At 43.3% G+C, this 18,172-nt stretch overlaps 2 protein-coding genes across 3 annotated transcripts in view; both read left to right on the top strand.

Annotated features, from left to right (window-relative positions):
* Window positions 1–324: 324 nt before the first annotated feature.
* Window positions 325–850, top strand: LOC127221444 (40S ribosomal protein S14). Its single transcript, XM_051183386.1, has one exon. The coding sequence runs from the start codon at window positions 349–351 to the stop codon at window positions 769–771; it is 423 nt and encodes a 140-aa protein (XP_051039343.1). The 5' UTR covers window positions 325–348; the 3' UTR covers window positions 772–850.
* Window positions 851–5,546: 4,696 nt separating this feature from the next.
* Ptpra (protein tyrosine phosphatase receptor type A) overlaps window positions 5,547–18,172 on the top strand; it is a 107,809-nt gene continuing 95,183 nt past the window's right edge. For both annotated transcript variants that reach the window (XM_051183383.1, XM_051183382.1), the window contains exon 1: window positions 5,547–5,690. The gene's annotated coding sequence lies outside the window, so the exon portion shown is untranslated. The remainder of the gene's footprint in view (window positions 5,691–18,172) is intronic.

Here is an 18,172-nt window from a genome sequence, read left to right as displayed (position 1 = left end):
TTAGCCTAATTTGAGGGTGCCAGCAGGTGACTACATCCTAGAGTTGTCCTTGTGCTTTTGGCAAATAGGCCTCTAATAGTGTATGAGGGGGGCACTACACAGATCCCAGGTATGGTTGAGACCCACTTTTAAGGCCTAGGGGGCTGGTGTGTGGAGTGGCAACATCTTGGTTTTAGGAGGAGAATAAAAAAAAAAAAAAAAAAAAAAAAAAACAGGCTTTGGCAAAGTGTTTTCCCGGACAGACCCTCCTGTTTGCTAGAATGTAGCCTGATTTCCGTCAGAGTGCCACTACCGGTACTAGTTTCTTCTGAAGATGTCGGTGACTTAATCTGGAACTTAGCCTCAGAAATGGCACCTCGAAAGGGGAAGGAAAAGAAGGAGGAACAGGTCATCAGCCTTGGGCCTCAAGTGGCTGAAGGAGAGAATGTATTTGGTGTCTGCCATATTTTTGCATCCTTCACTGACACCTTTGTCCATGTTACCGATCTTTCTGGCAAGGAAACCATCTGTCGGGTGACTGGTGGGATGAAGGTAAAGGCTGACAGAGATGAGTCTTCTCCATATGCAGCCATGTTGGCTGCCCAGGATGTCGCCCAGAGATGCAAGGAGCTGGGCATCACTGCCTTGCATATCAAACTCCGAGCCACAGGAGGAAACAGGACCAAGACCCCTGGACCTGGAGCCCAGTCAGCCCTCAGAGCTCTTGCTCGTTCAGGGATGAAGATTGGACGGATTGAGGATGTCACCCCCATCCCCTCTGACAGCACCTGAAGGAAGGGAGGTCGTCGTGGTCGCCGTCTGTGAACAGGGCTTCTCAAATTACTTTCTGTTAATAAATTGCTTTGTATAAGCTAAAAAAAAAAAAAAGGTCTCTTTAAAATACCCAGTCTGTTAAAATAAAGAAATCTGTAAAATCCTCAAATCTCTCAATTGTGGGCTTATGTAAAATTAACAATCAGTTGAAGACTTTCTCACTTCGAGAGGGAAGAGCCAAGGCACAGTCACAAAGCAAAGCCAGATTCCGACAGTGTAAATAATTCCTTGTCCAATGTCTGGGATCCATTCAGGGATCTGAACTCCACAGGGCTTGGGTCTCTTCGAGACTTTGCTGGCTCCACTCCACTATTGCGGATCTTTGTGGTTATCTCATGATGCTGACATCTCCAAAATGTTGGAGTCTGTTGCTGCTACTGGGCTGCACTTTTCACCAATAGCCTCTCATGGACTCTCTTCAGGGAGTCCAGTGCTGCCACACAGTGACAAGCCTCAGATGCCCTCCATGACCCCTCCATGCCTTCAAAACCAGTTCTGAGTAACTCTTACACTACCAAGTTTGGCTGCCAACAGGAGATACAGCCTTCTGGAACACTTGTGGAATACACCTGTATATTGACCCTGAGGTCAACACTTGGCATGTTCTTTTCTTAATCACAGCTGAATCTTCAGCCCTAGCTCTCCAGCATCTATTGTCCCAGCAAACTGAAGATTTTTCTTTAGTGGTTCTGACCTCTTATTAATCACAGTCAATTTTTCAGCTCCAGAGTCTTCATATAAATGGGCCTAGTAGGCTTTGCTACCTTCTGAAAGTTAACAAACCAGGCCTCCATTGTCTACACTGCTCTCAACATTTTTATCTTCCAAGCTCCTACAGAACAGCTCACTGAGCTCTCAACACACAAAGGCTTTTCTAGTGCAGAGTTCCAATTCTCCCAAAATGGTCAGATCTGTCACAGCAATACCCTACTATCCTGGTACTTCTGGTATTTCTGTCTTAGGATTTCTATTGCTGTGATAAAACACCATGAGCAAAAGCAACTTGGGGAGAAAAGGGCTTGTTTAGCTTATTCATCACTGTTCATCACTGAAGGAAGTCAGGACAAGAACTGAAACAAGACAGAAACCTGGAGGCAGGAGCCGGTGCAGAGAACATGGGAGAGTGCTGCTTACTGGTTTGCTTCCATGGCTTTGCTCAGCCAGGTTTCTTGTAGAACCCAGATCACCAGCCCAGGGATGGCACCATCCACAATGGGCTGTGTTCTCCGCTATCAATCACTAAGAAAATGCCCTACAACCACATCTCATGGAGGCATCTTCTCAATTGACGTTCCCTCCATTCAGATGACTAGCTTGTGTCAAGTTGACATTCAATTAGCCAACACATAAACTATAGAGTTATTTGCATCTATTTTCCACTCAGGCAAAATCTGCATACAAAAATGCACAGATCTTTTTTCTTTTTTTAGTTTTTACTTAAAAACATTTTTTCATACACTGTATTTTTTTTAATCATACTTCCCTTCCCCAATTCCAGATTCTCCCCAACTCCCTACACATCCAACTTCATGTTCTTTCTCTTTCCCTTAAAACCAGCAAAAGGAAAGTCAAGAAAACTAAGAAGAAAGAAAACAGCAGAAAGACAAAAAATATCAAACCAAACAAAAAGTGCATAAAACAACCATGAGTCAGTTTTGTGTTGGTCACCTACTCCTGGCCATAGGGTGGTGGATATACCTAGTGATGCTCTATTGGAAAGAACCAATTTTCCCTTTCCCAGCAGTAACCAATTGCAAATAGCTTCTTGGTTAGGGTGAGACTTGGTTAGGGTGTGTTTACTTACCCATTTCAGGAAGTGCATAGATCTTGACGTGCACATTTACTGAGTTTTCACAAGTGAGTGCATTTAACATATCCAAATCTAAAAATTAGGATTGTGGCCGGGTGGTAGTGGTTTGCACCTTTAATCTCAGCACTTGGAAGGCTGAGTTCAAGGCCAGTCTGGTCTACAGAGTGAGTGCCAGGAGAGACTTCCAAAGCTACACAAAGAAATCCTGTCTCAAAAAAAAAAAAAAAAAAAAAAAAAAAAAAAGTATTGTGGTTCTTGAGGGCTAACTCAATGGTACAATGCTTGCTAAGCATGTGTGAGTCCCTAAGTTATTTGTACTGCAAAATAAAAGTCGAAAGAACTTTTTTCTTTCAAGTTCTTACTTGCTCAACTGAAATTAGTGTAAAGTGTCTATTATCATGAGAATTGTATTAGCAGGCCTGTATCTGTGGTCTTGGATGGAATGTCTAATGGATTGGGCAAGTATTCAGGCTTGGGGCCGGGTATGGAAACACTTTGAGATTAAGTTTGATAGTATTTGTAAAGTGTGTTAGGACAGAGACCCTGTATGGTCTACCTTAGTTACAAAACTTCAGCAAATGACCCTCAGGAGATGAGCAGTGGCCTGAAAGTCACTTGGTTTCATTTATTTCAACTTTCATGTTTCCTGGCTTCATTTTCATTTTAGCACTTAGTAAACATTTTTGTTATTTTGTTTAGTATTCATTTGCATCCTAGAATATAAGCTCCTGATAGCTGACATCTCTCCTGATGCTCTCTGCAGCATGGCCTACATTCAGAATTATTGAGAGAACAACTTACTTTTTCATTGACTAGACGGACATGTGGGCTGGAGAGGGAAAGTGACTTTCATAAGGAAACAGGGCTCCTTAATCCTGTCCTCCAGCCCTGCTACTCTAGTTCATTACTACCCACAGGTACCAATGCCCAATGCAGTATGGAGCAGGAGGACTCCAACTCTTCCTTTTCTTGTTCCTCCTTTTTTTCTTCCAAGCTCTTGGTTTTGCTAATGGTGTAGGGGGCTCTGAAAAGGACCAGGAGTCAGGGAGGACAAGAGTTGGGCCAGGTTCACCAGGAAAGCAGCTAAGAATAGACTCTGTTCTTATAAAAACTCCATGTAGTTGTCTACACTGAGCCTTCCTTCCCACGGTCGCTAGGGTGCATCACTAAGAACTTTGGTCTGAGGGTCTTTGTCATTCCTATGCAAATACCACGGCTTGAATATTATATAGAGAAAAGAAACTTGCAGTTTCCTGAGAATGGGTTACTTTGCCAAGGTCCATGTACCTGGAAGGTTCCAGAAGAGTAAGATAGACCTGGAAACCCAGGGCTCTGTCTTCCACACCTCTCCACAAGTTTTCCCAAGTGTGGTCAAATCCAGCAGTGTCCTTCACATGGTCTCATGGAAAAACACATATTCTATTTATTTTAACTACATTACCAAATTTGGTATGACAAATCCTTTTTGATCAAATAAAAATAAAACAGTGTAGGTTAGCTGTAGAGAAGGAAAAACTTGGCTGATGGGGTTTACTCTAAGGCCATGGGACTGCGCTCTTAGCCCTTAGGGTTTTCAGATATTTTGTGTGTGTGTGTGTGTGTGTGTGTGTGTGTGTGTGTGTGTGTGTTGGTTTTGTTTTTTCATGCATTGAATTCTAGTGTAAGACCAGAATTTTCATTTAGTCACTTTTGGACTTGCTGTGTATTTGCATCCTGATAGACTTTTTACTTCACAGGAAGTACATGTAAGAGGAGCAGTCCTCACTGGCTGAAATCCGACATTTAGGAGACTGAATAGAGGTCTTGGGTAGTCTTTCTCTGGGATGCCCCTGCCAAGGGAGAGCCAGAGTCAGAAACAAGTCTTATTCAAGAAATTTTACTACCCAGGGGGAAAAATTAAAGGAGGCCTATTCCAACGCAAATTCCCAGGCCCTGGCTCTGGTCACTACACATTTATTACACAAATATAGAATTGTGTGCATTGAGTTCTAACTTGGCACACCAGGTCTTGCAGCAAGCAAGGTGCTCAACTGGAACCGCTACCGCCCAAAGCACCGCCAGGTGGCTTTGGAGCGTTAGGCGAGGGACGTGTGAGTACAGTCCGCGCCCTTGGTCTTAACAGCGCTTTCAATTTTCCCTTCCACCACCAGGCCTGTATTAAAAAGCATCTCCCCGCCCGCGGCAGAGCACCACGTGCCGTGCTTCCATCCAGGTCCAGAGAGTCGGGCCCAGCATCCACATCTGGAGAGCAAGAGTAATTTCCCTGGGGTTCGGGTGGGGATGATGTGGGCTGGTTTATTTAAGATGACATCCACAGAGCAAGACCCGCTCTAGGAACTAGGCAAATACCTCTCTCCTCATAATTACATTCTTCATCTTTTAAGTGCTTTGCAGCAAGGTTGGGGGGTGGGGGTCATGGACGAAAGGATCGCATTTGGAGAGGGATGATGGAGAGATGCCTAAGCTTCCCAGTTGGTAGATACTGGCGTGGCTTGTGCCTGGTGTCAGTTTCCTCGTCTGTAAACTGGGAAGGAAGCCCATGCCCAGGGACCTAGGACTATGGCGAGGTAGAGGACGTTGGTGCCAGCAGACAGGCGCCTCCGCAGGATGGGGAGCATCTTGTCTTGTTACCCGGAGACATCCCCCTCCCCAGCTCCTGGGGAACTCCGCGGCGCACTCCGGCGCGCAGGGGTGGGGCCCGCGGAGGCGGAGACGCCCGCCTAGCGTCAGCAAACCAGCGCCCGTCTCTCAACGGCCAATGACGAAGCGCCTTACAGCCCTGGCCGCGACGGGAGTGAGGCTGCGGCGAGTGAGGCGCTGACAGGGACTCGCGGGGCCATCTAGCACAGACCCCCCTGGACCACGCCGCCATCGCAGCCTCCCGCCCAGTCCTCTCTCTGCCGCTTCTCCTCGCCATGGAGGCGAGGCCGCCGCCGCCGCCGCGGGGCTTCCAGCAGCGGACCGGGCGGCGGCCCTGAGGGGAGCGGCGGGCCGAGACGCCGCCGCCTCGGTGCTGAGGCGGAGCTGCCGTGCGCGTCCCCCGCGGTCCCGCCCAGCGCCGGGCTCGGTAAGCGTTCGCGCCTGCCGCCGTCGGGTGGGCTTGGGAAGGTGGGATGGCCCGGCCGCGCGTGGGAGCGGTCCCTGGATCCTTTCCCGGAGGAGCGCCTCCGGCTTGTGCATCCTGGCACGGTGGACAGGGGGAGGGGGTCCCGGAAACGTGCGGGACACGGACAGGCTGGAACTTTGCGGACGTCCTCCTGGGGCCCGGGCCAGGGCGCTGCCATAGTTCATTCTGAAAGAAAAAACTTTGAGCGGCGAGAATGGTATTTGCTCAGGTCCATTTACTGGGAGGAGAAAGGTGGCTCACGCAGTGATCATCCCCCCCCTCCCTTGAAACCCCTCCCTGGTCCTACTCCCAAGTCCCTTGCTGCTGCTCGATCCCAACTGTTGTGTGTGCTTCAGAAGGAAAATATGGACTCAAAGCTGCCCAGAATTCAAAACGAGCCTCTTGGGAACGCATGTCTCTTCTGTTTACTTTCAGTACATCTTAAAAATTGCCACTGGGGTGTGTGTGTGTGTGGGGGGTAATTCCTAATTGTATTTCCTAAAATTAAAAACCACAGAGGCAGAGCTGATCCTGATAGTTCCGGGGTTTTGTCGTTGTCACTGATGATATTTGTGGGGGGGGGGAAGGACCGCTCCAAACCCTTCTTAGAGTAATGCTGGCCTAAAGCCCTTGGCCAGGAGAGGGAATTCCTGTTGAAAACCAGTCTCATATCCCCGGATATGGCATCACTTGTTACCTGCTAACTATTGAGGCAGCCAGAGAACCGAAAGATGGTGGATGAGGATTGACTGGGACAGGATAAACATCTTTGTGCTTGGCTACTCTTTTCAAAAACAGATCCGATGCTGTCATTTGTGCATGTAAAAAACACCCTCCCTCTCCTTCCCGAATGAGATGAATGGAACCCCAAATGCATTATCCTTTTTTACAAGGCTCTTGACAATCTTTCCTAAACTTGATCTTTTGTGGTTACCTCGATCCTTTCACTCTCCTTCCTTTCCACCCCGTGTTTAGCCATTCAGAGCTGCTTGCCTGATCCTTCATACTTGGGGAGGTTTTTGCTTTCTGGGTTCCCGTTTCCTCTCACCTTTTCTTGCCAGGTTCCAGGTGTTCCTTTAGAGTTCTTTTCATTCGAGAAATTTCTTGAGGACGGAACTGTGTCTTGTTTAAGTTTTCCCTGTTAGAATTCTTCCTAGTTATCATGTAGATTCTTAACTACTTGCCAAGAGGAGTGTTTCCTAGTGTTTCTTGAAGGCCCTTTTAGAGTGTGGGCTAGGACTTTCCTATTCTCCCTGTCTATGTCTATGGCGCCCAGCACCCAGAAGTAGTCATCAGGGAGAGACTGGTAGGTTTTATATCCTACTTGCTTCTAATCTGTCCTTGAAAGGCCAAAAAACCCTCCATTCCTTTTCACCTCTCTCAGCCCCAAGTGGCCTGATGAGTTCACTCTAAGGCATGGTTGGATCCAGGAGACCATTCACTGGGTACCTTTTAGCCTCTGACTTAGTATGTGGGTGAATACAGAACCACAAAAGCAAACCCTTGATTTAGTACATTCATATGCCACCTGTTTGCCAGGCAAAGTACTCAGGATTCAAAATGAAAGTGAGAAAAGTCATATTCTTATCTTTGAGAAGATTATAGACCAATGCAGGACAGGTGGATATAAACAGTTACATCATAGGTGCTATTAGAGTAATAATAATTGCAGTTTTCCATTTGCCTGTGACACGCTATATAATAAATGCCTTACATGAATTACCTTAATCTTTTCAATAATTATAAGGGCTCATCAGGACTAGAAAGGAGTAGACAGATGAGGAAATAGAATTTGAATTCTGACAGTCTCTTTCCAGAGCCTCTGCCTGAGCAGTCTGGGAAGGCTTTCCTGGGAGGGAATCTTCAAATCCTAAAGGAGACATCAGCATTTATATTTTGTAGACTTCTCCAAGCAATCTTGGAGGAACTGGGAAGTAGCAGAGCTGGCCTGGAGTTGCAGAACAAGGTGGGAGGTGAGATTGGGATCAGAGTGAAGACTTACTTTGTTGTGTTAGGGTTTTGACACCAAAGGAGTCAGGGACTTGAAAAAGTCATTTGTGGGCGTTGGGCGCCACATGCTCATTGGTACCTGGGCAATTTAGGAGGCAGTGGCCTTGACACACAGAAATAGAATCACATTCTTTTATACCCAGAGGATGATTGTTTCTCTTGAGATAGATTCTTACTCAGTTTGGGGAGAGATAATTAAAGCATTGGAGAGGGAAATTCTAGCAGTCAAAAGGGTATAGAGGAAGATACTCTTCCTGCCCTCTTAACTGCCAGCTCCTTGCCAGGGGTGGCTGAAGTGCTGAGCATCTGTGGTTTTCCGTAACCCTGCTCCTTTATAAGCATGAATCTGCTCCTCTCTCTGTGGCCATACCTGTCACGCCTCACTCTTTCTAAATTTGATGTTTAGGAAATCATTCCATATTAGCTCAGAGTATTGTTTACTCTTTGTATTGACATTCCTTTTTAAAAAAATAGTTAAAAAAAGTATGTGTATGGTTGTTTTTCCTGCATATATGTCTGTGTACAGCTTGTGTGCCAGGTGCCCTTGCAGCCCAGAAAGGTTGTTGGAGCCCATGGAACAGGAAATATAGACCACTGTGAGCTGCCATGTGGGTGCAGAGAATTGAACTCAGGTCCTCTGGAAGAACAACCAGTGTTGACATTTCTTACTTTGTTATACGACTGTAAAATAAGCTGTTTTGTCTGTACACAGGATTGTTATTTGTATTTGTGAATAGTCTTTATGTTAGATATTTATTTCTAGATTTTTCTCTTACAAGAATACAATGAACATCCTTCTGGATATTTTGCTATATGTTTTTATGTACATTTATCAGAACAGTGTATTTTAAGAAATAGAACTATTGGATCAAAAGACCTTTGTGTATTTTTTATTTGTAGACATACCAACAACTTGCCACCTCTTTGAAGTAGTGCCCATTTATTCTGTCCCCTAAACTGTGGTTTAGTAAGTGTAAATCGGAATACCCAGCAGAATCACCTGGAGTGCTTTTCCAGCGGTCATATGCCTATTTCCCTCTCCTGCTCCAGCCTAGTTCAGAAGGAGTCATGTGATTTGTACAAGAAGATCAGAACTGGATGATGGTGGTTTACTTTCTGCAGCTCTGGTGTTTGTATTTGCCCAGTACCATATCTGGGGTGGGGTGGGGAGATGGGGGGACACCTCAGCATTAGTTTGTAAACATTGCTGCATTATTTTTGTGGCCTTTGTGTGGAGCAGTGAGATGCGGGCTTGAGTTTGAAGCAGGAAGCTGGCCAAATATAGAATCTTGTCTTCTTGCTTTTAGTGCATTGGAACTAGTAAGTGTTCCAAATTCCAAAACAGAATAAAAAATTTTCTTTAGTCCCACATGCAAAAATAGCAGTAGTGTAACACAGATTAATAAAGCTGAGCAGCAGGTGCCCTGGCCCTGTATCAGCAAGATGATGGGACAGGCTTAGTAGACTTCCTAGGGGAGGCCTCACCCTCTCCAAGGAGTAGATGGGAGGAGGAGCAGAGTAGGGGGAGCATAAGGAGAGGAGGAAGGGGGAACTGGGATTGGAATGTAAAAAAACAAATTAAGAAATAAGAGCTGAGCAGTAAACTTAACTACCCCAAAATTAAGGCTTATTTTAATATATACTCTATGGAAAAGAGAATCCACTAAATAAAACTATTTACTCTAAATTTACTTTAAATTCACACGAGATATGTATTGACATAGATATAGATTTTATTTGTAGTTAGTACATATTGAAATGATTTCTGAAATGCTAGTGTCATAAAGTGGTATTTGCTCATTTCTGTATCTTGTTTAAAATGTAGTATTCTGTGTAGTTTGTGAAGTCTGTTTTATTCCTTCCTTTTGTTCTTTGCAGTTACTTTTGGATGATTATATTGGACATACCCCTCGAGAGGGCTCACTGTATCAGAGGGTTATTTTAGTGCTGAAGTTGAACTAATTTGAAATATTGTCACTGTTTCTTGGCATCACAGACAAATCCTACTCTTTATTTCTTAAAAATATATGTTAGGCAGTGATGCACATTTTTAATCCCAGCACTTGGGAGGCAGAGCCAGGAGGATTTCTGTGAGTTCAAGGCCAGCCTTGTCAACAAAGAGAGTTCCAGGACAGGCAGGCTGGTTGTTACACAGAGAAACCCTGTGTTGAAAAAGAAGAAGGAAAAAATATTTATGTATAGGAGCTAGAGATATGGCTCAGTGGTTAAGAGCACTGAGTATTTTTACAGAAGACTAGAATTCGTTTTTAGCACCCACATCAATTGGCTGACAACCACTTACTTAACTCCAGCTCCAAGGGCTCTGCCATCTCTGACCTTTAAGGGTATCTACACTCATGTCCACACACACAGTTAAAGATACTAAAAATAAAACTTTAAGAAAGAGAACTATACTAGCCATTAAGAGTGAGTACTGCTCTTGCAGAGAACCAGAGTTCGGCTAGCGGTATCTCCATCTGGCAACTCTCAAGTGCTAGGAACTCTAGCTCCAGGGATTGAACACTTGGCTTCTGTGGGGTGAACATGCACATACACAGTATTTTTAAGTTAAATAAATAAACAATTACAGAAAAGGTAGATGGCATCTAGGAAATCTTGACACTTTAGGTTGTCCTCTAGCTTCCATATACACAGGATGTGTGTAGTTTTATACTTTCACACACACGTACAAAGAAGAAACTTTGTTCCTTGTCCCCGCCTGTGGGCAAACGAGTCAGGTTATCATTCTCTTGTTATCTTGTGGTAGAGTTGATGACTTGTGTGTTAGTCAGGGTTCTCTAGAAGAACAGAACAGAATGAATCCTCTCTCTCTCTCTCTCTCTCTCTCTCTGTGTGTGTGTGTGTGTGTGTGTTCTCTAGAGGAACAGAACTTACAGAATGAAACACACACACTCTCTCTCTGTGTTCTCTAAAGGAACAGAACTTACAGAATGAATCTCTCACTCTCTCTCTCTCTCTCTCTCTGTGTGTGTGTGTTTTATTAGAATGGCTTACAGGCTGTGGTCCAGCTAGTCCAGCAATGGCTGTCTACCAACAGAAGGCCTAAGAGTCCAGTAGTTGTTCAGTCCACAAGGCTAGATGTCTCAGCTTGGCTTCAATGTGTGCCAGAATTCCAAAGAAGTAGGCTCTAATGCCAGTGAAGAAATGACTTGCCAGTGAGAGCAAGCAGGCAAAGAGCAAAAAGCTTCCTTCTTTCATGTCCTTTATTTAGGCTTCCAGCAGAAGGTGTAACCCAGATTAAAGGTGGCTATCCCTACTTCAAATGATTTAATCAAGAAAAAAATTCCTCACTGGTGTTCCCAGCCACTTGGGTTTTAGTTAGTTCCAGATGTAGTCAAGTTGATAACCAGTAATAGCCATCACAACTTTCATAGTTTTTGTGCCAATTTTTGCTAGGCTTAGTAGTACATATCTCTAATCCTCATTCACCTGGAAGAAAGAGGATTAAATGAGGCCAGCTGAGACCCCATTTAAAAAAAAAAAAAAAAAAAAAACAAGTAGCTGACTTTTTGCTGCCTAACAAAGAATATTAGAAAAAAAAAAAAAAAAAAAAAATCTGTGGCTTATCTCTCCAAGTAAGATGGCTATTTTTTTAGATTCTTTTTTTTTTTTTTTTTTATGTATGTCTGTGAACCTGCTCTCTGTACAGTGTGTTCATGCAGGCTCTTGAGGAAGCAATGAGAAGTTTTAGATCCTCTATGGCAGTGGGTCTCAACCTTCCTAATGCTGGATTCTTTAATACAGTTCCTCATGTTGTCATGACACCAACCATAAAGTTATTTTGTTCCTACCTCATAACTAATTTTGCTACTGATATAAAATTATTTTTTGTTTGTTTTGTTTTTCCAACAAGGTTCCTCTGTAGCTTTGGAGCCTGTCCTGGAACTCGCTCTGTAGACTAGTAGACCAGGCTGGCCTTGAACTCACAGAGGTCCTCCTGCCTCTCCCTCCCAAGTGCTGAGATTAAAGGCATGTGCCACACTCCCCCCCCCCCCCATGAAATCTTAATGCAAACCTGAAAGGGGTTGTGACCCACAGGTTGAGAATCACTGCTCTAGACTAGAGTTACTGGTAATTGTGAGCAATTTGATGTGGCTGCTGGGAATTTAACTGGTATGCTCTACACATATATAGAGCCTTCTCTCTGGCCCCAATGGTGTTTATTTGATAATGAATGAGAAAGTAACTGCTTTTTAAGTTATTTTTATTTTTATATTATGCATATGCATAGGTATGTGCACATGAATGCAGGTGCCCACAGAAGGCACAGAAGGTCCCCTGGAGCTGGAGTAATGGGCAGTTGTGAGTCAACTGATATAGGTGCTAGGAACCAAACTCAGGATCTCTGAAAGAACAGTACAATCTCTAAACCTTTGAGTCATTTCTCCAACCATGAAAGTAACTCCTTTTCTTTTCTTAGAAAGAACAGCCAAGACTGCACAGAGAAGCCCTGTCTCAAAACAACAGAAAGTTGAGTGTCCACATGTGCATATTGGCTATTAGTATAAGACACTTGAAAAACTGTCTATTCAGATTCTTTACCCATTTTTAAAAACATGATGTCTTTTATTATTGAGTTCTTTTTGCATTCTAGATATGTTCTCTTACTAGGTATATGATTTGTAAATCCCTTTTCCCATTTGTGAAGGTTTTGTGTATATAACTTTATTGGATATATAGATCTAGCAGCAGAGTTGCTAAACCAAATGGTTACCTCTGTTTAATTTGCTGAGGGACTGCAGAGCTGTTTTCCAGAACCGTTGCATCATCTGGCAATCCTAGCAACTTTCTGAGAACGTCTGTTTCTCCACATGCTTATCAACATTTACTGTCTTTATCCTTCAGCTCTAGTCATCTTAGTGGCTGTGTAGTTTTGATTTGTGGTTTGATTTTACAGACTTAGAATGCCATTGTGATTTGTTCCATCTTTTAAAAAATTCTCATAATTCCACACATGAGGATTTTGTAAACAGGATTTTAAAATCTGATAAATGTCTTAAATCTGTTTCTTTAAAATAAAGCTTTTATGTAATGATATAATGAAATAAAAGATCCGTACATTGATCGTCACTACAGTTAAAATCATTTAAGGGTCTTTAGAATGATGGGTCAAAGTGACAGTCTTATGATAAGCCATACCACCTTCAAAACTGGCATAGCTACTAAACTGTACTCCTGTGTGTGAAAGGATAGGAAGAACATGACATCATTCATGAATATTATTGTTTCTTCCTCCACAAATTAAATTTAAAAAACTACGTTTCTGGATATAACAGTTTGTAGAATGTTATTAATTACGATGTCAGAAATACTATAGAGCAAAGTGAGCATAGTGACTTCAAATGTAAGCCAAGAAAAAGAGAAGAGCGTCTACATATTTAAAAGATTAGACACCAGCTGAATGTAATGTGCAGACCTTATTTACATCTACACCACTGTAAAAAGATATTTTCAAGACCACCGGGAATAACTTGAGTAGCCCTCAAATATTAGATGATTTTTAAAAGATTGTGTTTTTTATATATGTTAATAGTTTTGTTATATTTTAAAAGGTAGACTGTTTCATTCTTAGAGATAAGAGCTGAAGTACTTAGGGATGAAATAATGTCTGGAAGTTGCTTTAAAATATTCAGTGTATCTGAAGGATTATAGATGAGCTAAGAATTGCCGTATGTTGATAATTACTAAAACTGAGTAAGAGGCATAGGATTTGTTTTGTGTGTTTGTTCTTACAGGTGCACATATATGTGCACATGTATGTGGAGGCCAGTGATCGATTCGGGTGTTGTTCCTTGAGTGTCAGAGACGTTTACATTTTTTACATTTCGCATTTATTTATTTTGTGTGTGTGTGTGTGTGTGTGTGTGTGTGTGTGTACTCCCATGCTGTGGCACATGGATGGAGGTGAGAACACTCGTGGGAGTTGCTTCTTTCCTCTACCATGTGGGTGCTGAAGATCCAGTTCACACTGTCAAGCTTGGCAGCAAGCACTTTGCCAAATAAACCGTCTCATCACTCCTCACCTTGTTATTTTTAAAAGATTTTATTTTGGGGGTTGCATGTATAGACCACCATACCCAGATGCTTGTGGGGAGGGTGTAGGCCAGAAGAGCGCATTGGCTCCCCTGGAACCACAGGTGTTGTGAGCCAACTGACACGGGTACTGCAAACTGAACTTGGATCCTCTGTAGTTTTAAGCCATCTGTCCACACCCCCAACACACACACACACACACACACACACACACACACACACACACACACACACACACACGGTTTTTGTTTTATGTTTTTATGTCTGGCCAGTAAACCCCAGGGATATTCCTTCTCCATTGGAGATCATAAGTGTACTGGACTTCTGAAGATCCACTGGAATCTTCTGGAATCATAAGTGTACACCACCATGCCAACCCTTTTAATGGCTTCTAGCAATCAAACTGAGGGCCTCATGCTTGACTGGCTGGTACTGGTAGACAGTAGGCCATTTGGCAAGTTTTAATAGATTTCAAACCCATTTGTTAAAAAGTGACATCTAATTAGTTGTTAAGAGTTAGTACATCAGATAGAAGGCGGACATTTGCTAGACCAATTCATTTATTTATTTTTGTGATTCTGTGGGTCTTTTAATTTTTTTTAGGGCAGGTAAAGATATAAGGTGGGATTTAGATGTATAGCCCAGGCTGCTCTTAACTTTACAGTCTTCCTCTCTCAGCCTCCTGAGTGCTGGGATTACAAGTATGGATCACCATGCCCAGGTTTTGTGTGTGTGTGTGTGTGTGTGTGTGTGTGTGTGTGTGTGTGTGTGTGTGTGTATCAGTGTTGCTGTGTGCATGTGGATCTTCAGAAGTCAACATTGGGAGTCTTCTGCACTCCGCCCATTTTTTTAATAGTCTCTTACTGAACCTGGACTTCACAGATTCTACTAGGCTAGCCAGCCAGTGAGCTCCAAGGGCCCACTAGTCTCTCTGCCTCCTCAATGATGGAATTACAGACATGTGCTACCGTGCCCAGCTTTTCCCATGGGCACTGGGAATCCAAACTCAGGTCATTATACTTAAGTGTTCTGTGGTAAGCACCTTCCTCACTGTGCCATTTCTCACACACACACACACACACACACACACACACACACACACACACACACACAAATCCTATATGCAGAATTAAAGTCGAACGTCTATGTTACTGAATGGTGGGACAATATCACATTATATGGTTCCTTTGGAACCACATTTTCTGTTGTCCATTATAACCACATGTTGACTTGAAATCAGAATTCTGCACTGCTTTGTTACAGAATACTAGAATGAGAGCTTTGAACGAATGGCAATTTACTTTAGTTGGTAGAGTGCTTGTCTGGCATGCACAAGGTCTTGGGTTCAATACGAGCAATGAAAGGAGAGAAAAGGTAGGTTTTCAACCATAGTGAAAAATATTTAGTTTCGTGATCACATTAACTTTATTTTTATTTGCTATTATTGTGAGTGTGTTTATATGATGTGTGTGAAGAGGGGTTAACACACGCTACTACAGCACACTTGTTAGACAACTTGGTGGAGTAGACTCTCCTACCTTTACATGGTTCTGGGATTGAACTCAGGCCATCAGGGTTGCATAGCAAACACTTTATAGCTTGGAGGCTTACATGAAACACATAAACATTTTTATTTTATGTGAATGGATGTTTTACCTGCATGTATGTCTGTGAATCCATTGCATGCCTGGTGTCTGCAGAGGCCAGAAAAGGATGTCAGATCTCCGGGGCAATAGACCCCCAAAACTGGCATTGGAATTAGTTTAGTGTGAAGGCATGGTGATGTTGTTGGGACAAATATGATTAAGCAATAAAAGTGTTAATAGTTCCATACTTGGGAGCCAGGTAGTGGCGGCACAGGTCTTTAATCACCAGCACTCGGGAGTTTGAGGCAGGCAGGTCTCTGTAAGTTCAAGGCCAGCTTGGTCTACAGATGGAGTTCCAGGACAGCCAGGGCTGTTACACAGAGAAACTTGACGGGGGGAAAAAAGAAAAGAAAAAGAAGAAACTTTCCAGATTTGGGGCTTTGGAAGAGAGGATTATTGGCGAGTGGATGAAGAAATTGAAATCCAGCCATTAGAAAATGTGTGTGTGTGTGGTTTCCAAACATTAGCAGATTAATTGGTACTGCCCATCAGTGAAGAGAATGACTTTCAAGTACTGTTGCTAGAGTGCTGGAGATAGTACCAGGACTTCTGATGTCTGAGGGGCCACGTCTTCTCACCTGGAAGCTTCTGTTTCCTCTGTTCTTCTTCTATATCCAGTGATGCTCATGCTCCTCCCACTTTGCAAGGAGTGAGGTCTGTCAGTCACTCGGTACCTGTGCCTGAACTGTGACTGCCCTCCAGTGTGCCCTCCTCTTGGCTGACCCTTCTCATTTTGTAGCAAGGCCTGAGTTGACAGTGGCTCCCAGATAGAGCGTCTCTTCCCCTGGTCTGTGAGTGTTAGCTAGCTAGAGTTTCCTGAGTCCTCATAGTTGAGAAGCAGCAGCCACCCAGGGAGGTTGTCTGTGGCCTGAGATCTTGTTTCTAGTTTGTGGGTTCAAGAAGATCCATTTGTCTCTGTAATGAACACACAGTGCCACAGTAATGCTGGCAGCAGTTGTGACTGTGAGTAGGACATCTAAAACAAAAATAACACATGGTTTGGGTACTGTTTTTACTAAGGTTTTACATTTTAAAATTATATACATGTTTGAATAATTAATGCTTATATATGTTAAAGTATGTAAAGAATTATAATAAAAGATGATTTCTCTTTTCCCCAGCCTCCAACTTCCCTTTTGTAAGGATTCAGACATTATACTGGCCTGCCCTTGTTACCTGGCAGAATGCACTCAGGCAGTACCCTGGTCAGCCCAGGGTTCCATGGCTACTAGTGTGCATGTTGGTGCAAAGGACCCTTTAAAAGAAAGACCCTGACCCACTTATGCTCTCTTTCCTACAGTTTCCCTGGGGCAGACAGGACTTTTCCTGTCTCCCTCTTCTCTTCTGTCCTCTCTCTGTCTCATTGTCTCTTTACCTCTTTTCTCTTTCCTCTCTCCCGTCCATCCCCTTTCTAATAAAACTTCTCACTTAAGCTTTGTCTGCCTGGTGTGTTTGTCCCCTGTCTTGCCCACCATGGAATCCACCAAGGTCCCCATGTACTTTATCCTAACACCTTTTATAAAAGTATTTGTAGGAGTTTGGGCAAGCATCAGGACTTCAATTCAGTCCTCTTGAATCCAGGTGAACCGGCTAGGCATGGTAGCACATCCTTGTAACATACTTCCCCGGGCTCTAGGGAGGGACAGACAGGTGGGTAAGCAGATTGCTCACCATCATTCATCCTTAGTTTTCAGAAGTTCTGCTTTGAAGGAGCTCTGGCAGAGCACACAGTGGATAGTGGCAGTTCTGTGTGGATTGGATGTTGGGAGGGCTTTTGTGTATAGAAGGGCTGTAAATTAACCTAGTAAAGTGACAGTAAAATCCACGTTTTCTTTAGTCTTGTTTAATTGTAGTTGTAAGCAACAACTTTGTACAAATGGGGAAACTTTTATTCTTTTTCTGTATTTTACCTTTCTTTACTCTTTTAAATAAATGTTAAAATTTCACAGATGAAATTCTTCTAACCCCCTCAGTCATTGAATTGAACTCCCAAGGTGTTTCAAATGCATTCATTTATTTATACATTCAAGTCCAGCAAGCACAGGCAGTACTTGCCCTGCCAGAGTGAACCACCTTTACACAGTCTCCTTAAGAGTTGAGCAATCTGACTGTAAGGAGTTAAACTTGCAGAAGCAGCAGAGCAGGTTCTGTAAGACCAGTGCTTTTTGGTGGCTAGATCTGAACCACCAATACTAAAAAACACATCCTCAATGGTAAAGGTATTTGTACCATAGCTTTGCTATACTTCATTTTTGTTACTCACAGCTTGTCTTCCTGGGTTGTGATGTCACAGCTTTGGAGGACAGTTTTATCATCTTGAAGAATCAAGTTTATTGGATGGAAAAGATGGGGCCATGATTACAGTAATGCAGTGGTTAGGGGTGTGAGACTGGGAGGAGAGACTGCGAGCTCTGTTTATAGGGATACTTTGACTCCAAGCGTGGCTCCTGAATATGGCTAGTGGTTGTACTGTGTGCTTGAATGAAAACAAAAACTTGTGTTTTCACCTTCCTGATTTTACTGGAGGAGAATGTAGGAAGGGTGAGGAGGGAAGAAAGGGAAAGGAATTGGTAAATTGATAAACTACAGTGTTGACAGTCTTCCACTGTATGGCACACTGTCCTGTTTATTTTTACCTTTCTCTTTACTCTTTTCCCTCAGGCATTTTTCTTTGACCACTCTTGGACCTACTGAAGTCCATCCTCAACCTCATGTTTTGCCGTCCACATCCTT

The sequence above is a fragment of the Phodopus roborovskii genome, unplaced genomic scaffold (assembly GCF_943737965.1).
Source record: "Phodopus roborovskii unplaced genomic scaffold, PHOROB, whole genome shotgun sequence".
NCBI classification, from domain to species: domain Eukaryota; kingdom Metazoa; phylum Chordata; class Mammalia; order Rodentia; family Cricetidae; genus Phodopus; species Phodopus roborovskii.
The sequence above is the reverse complement of the archived record's forward strand: the minus strand, read 5'-3'. Positions and strand labels throughout refer to the sequence as shown.

Coding starts and splice junctions, on each gene's coding strand:
- LOC127221444 (XM_051183386.1), top strand. CDS start 349: ATGGCACCTCGAAAGGGGAAGGAAAAGAAGGAGGAACAGGTCATCAGC.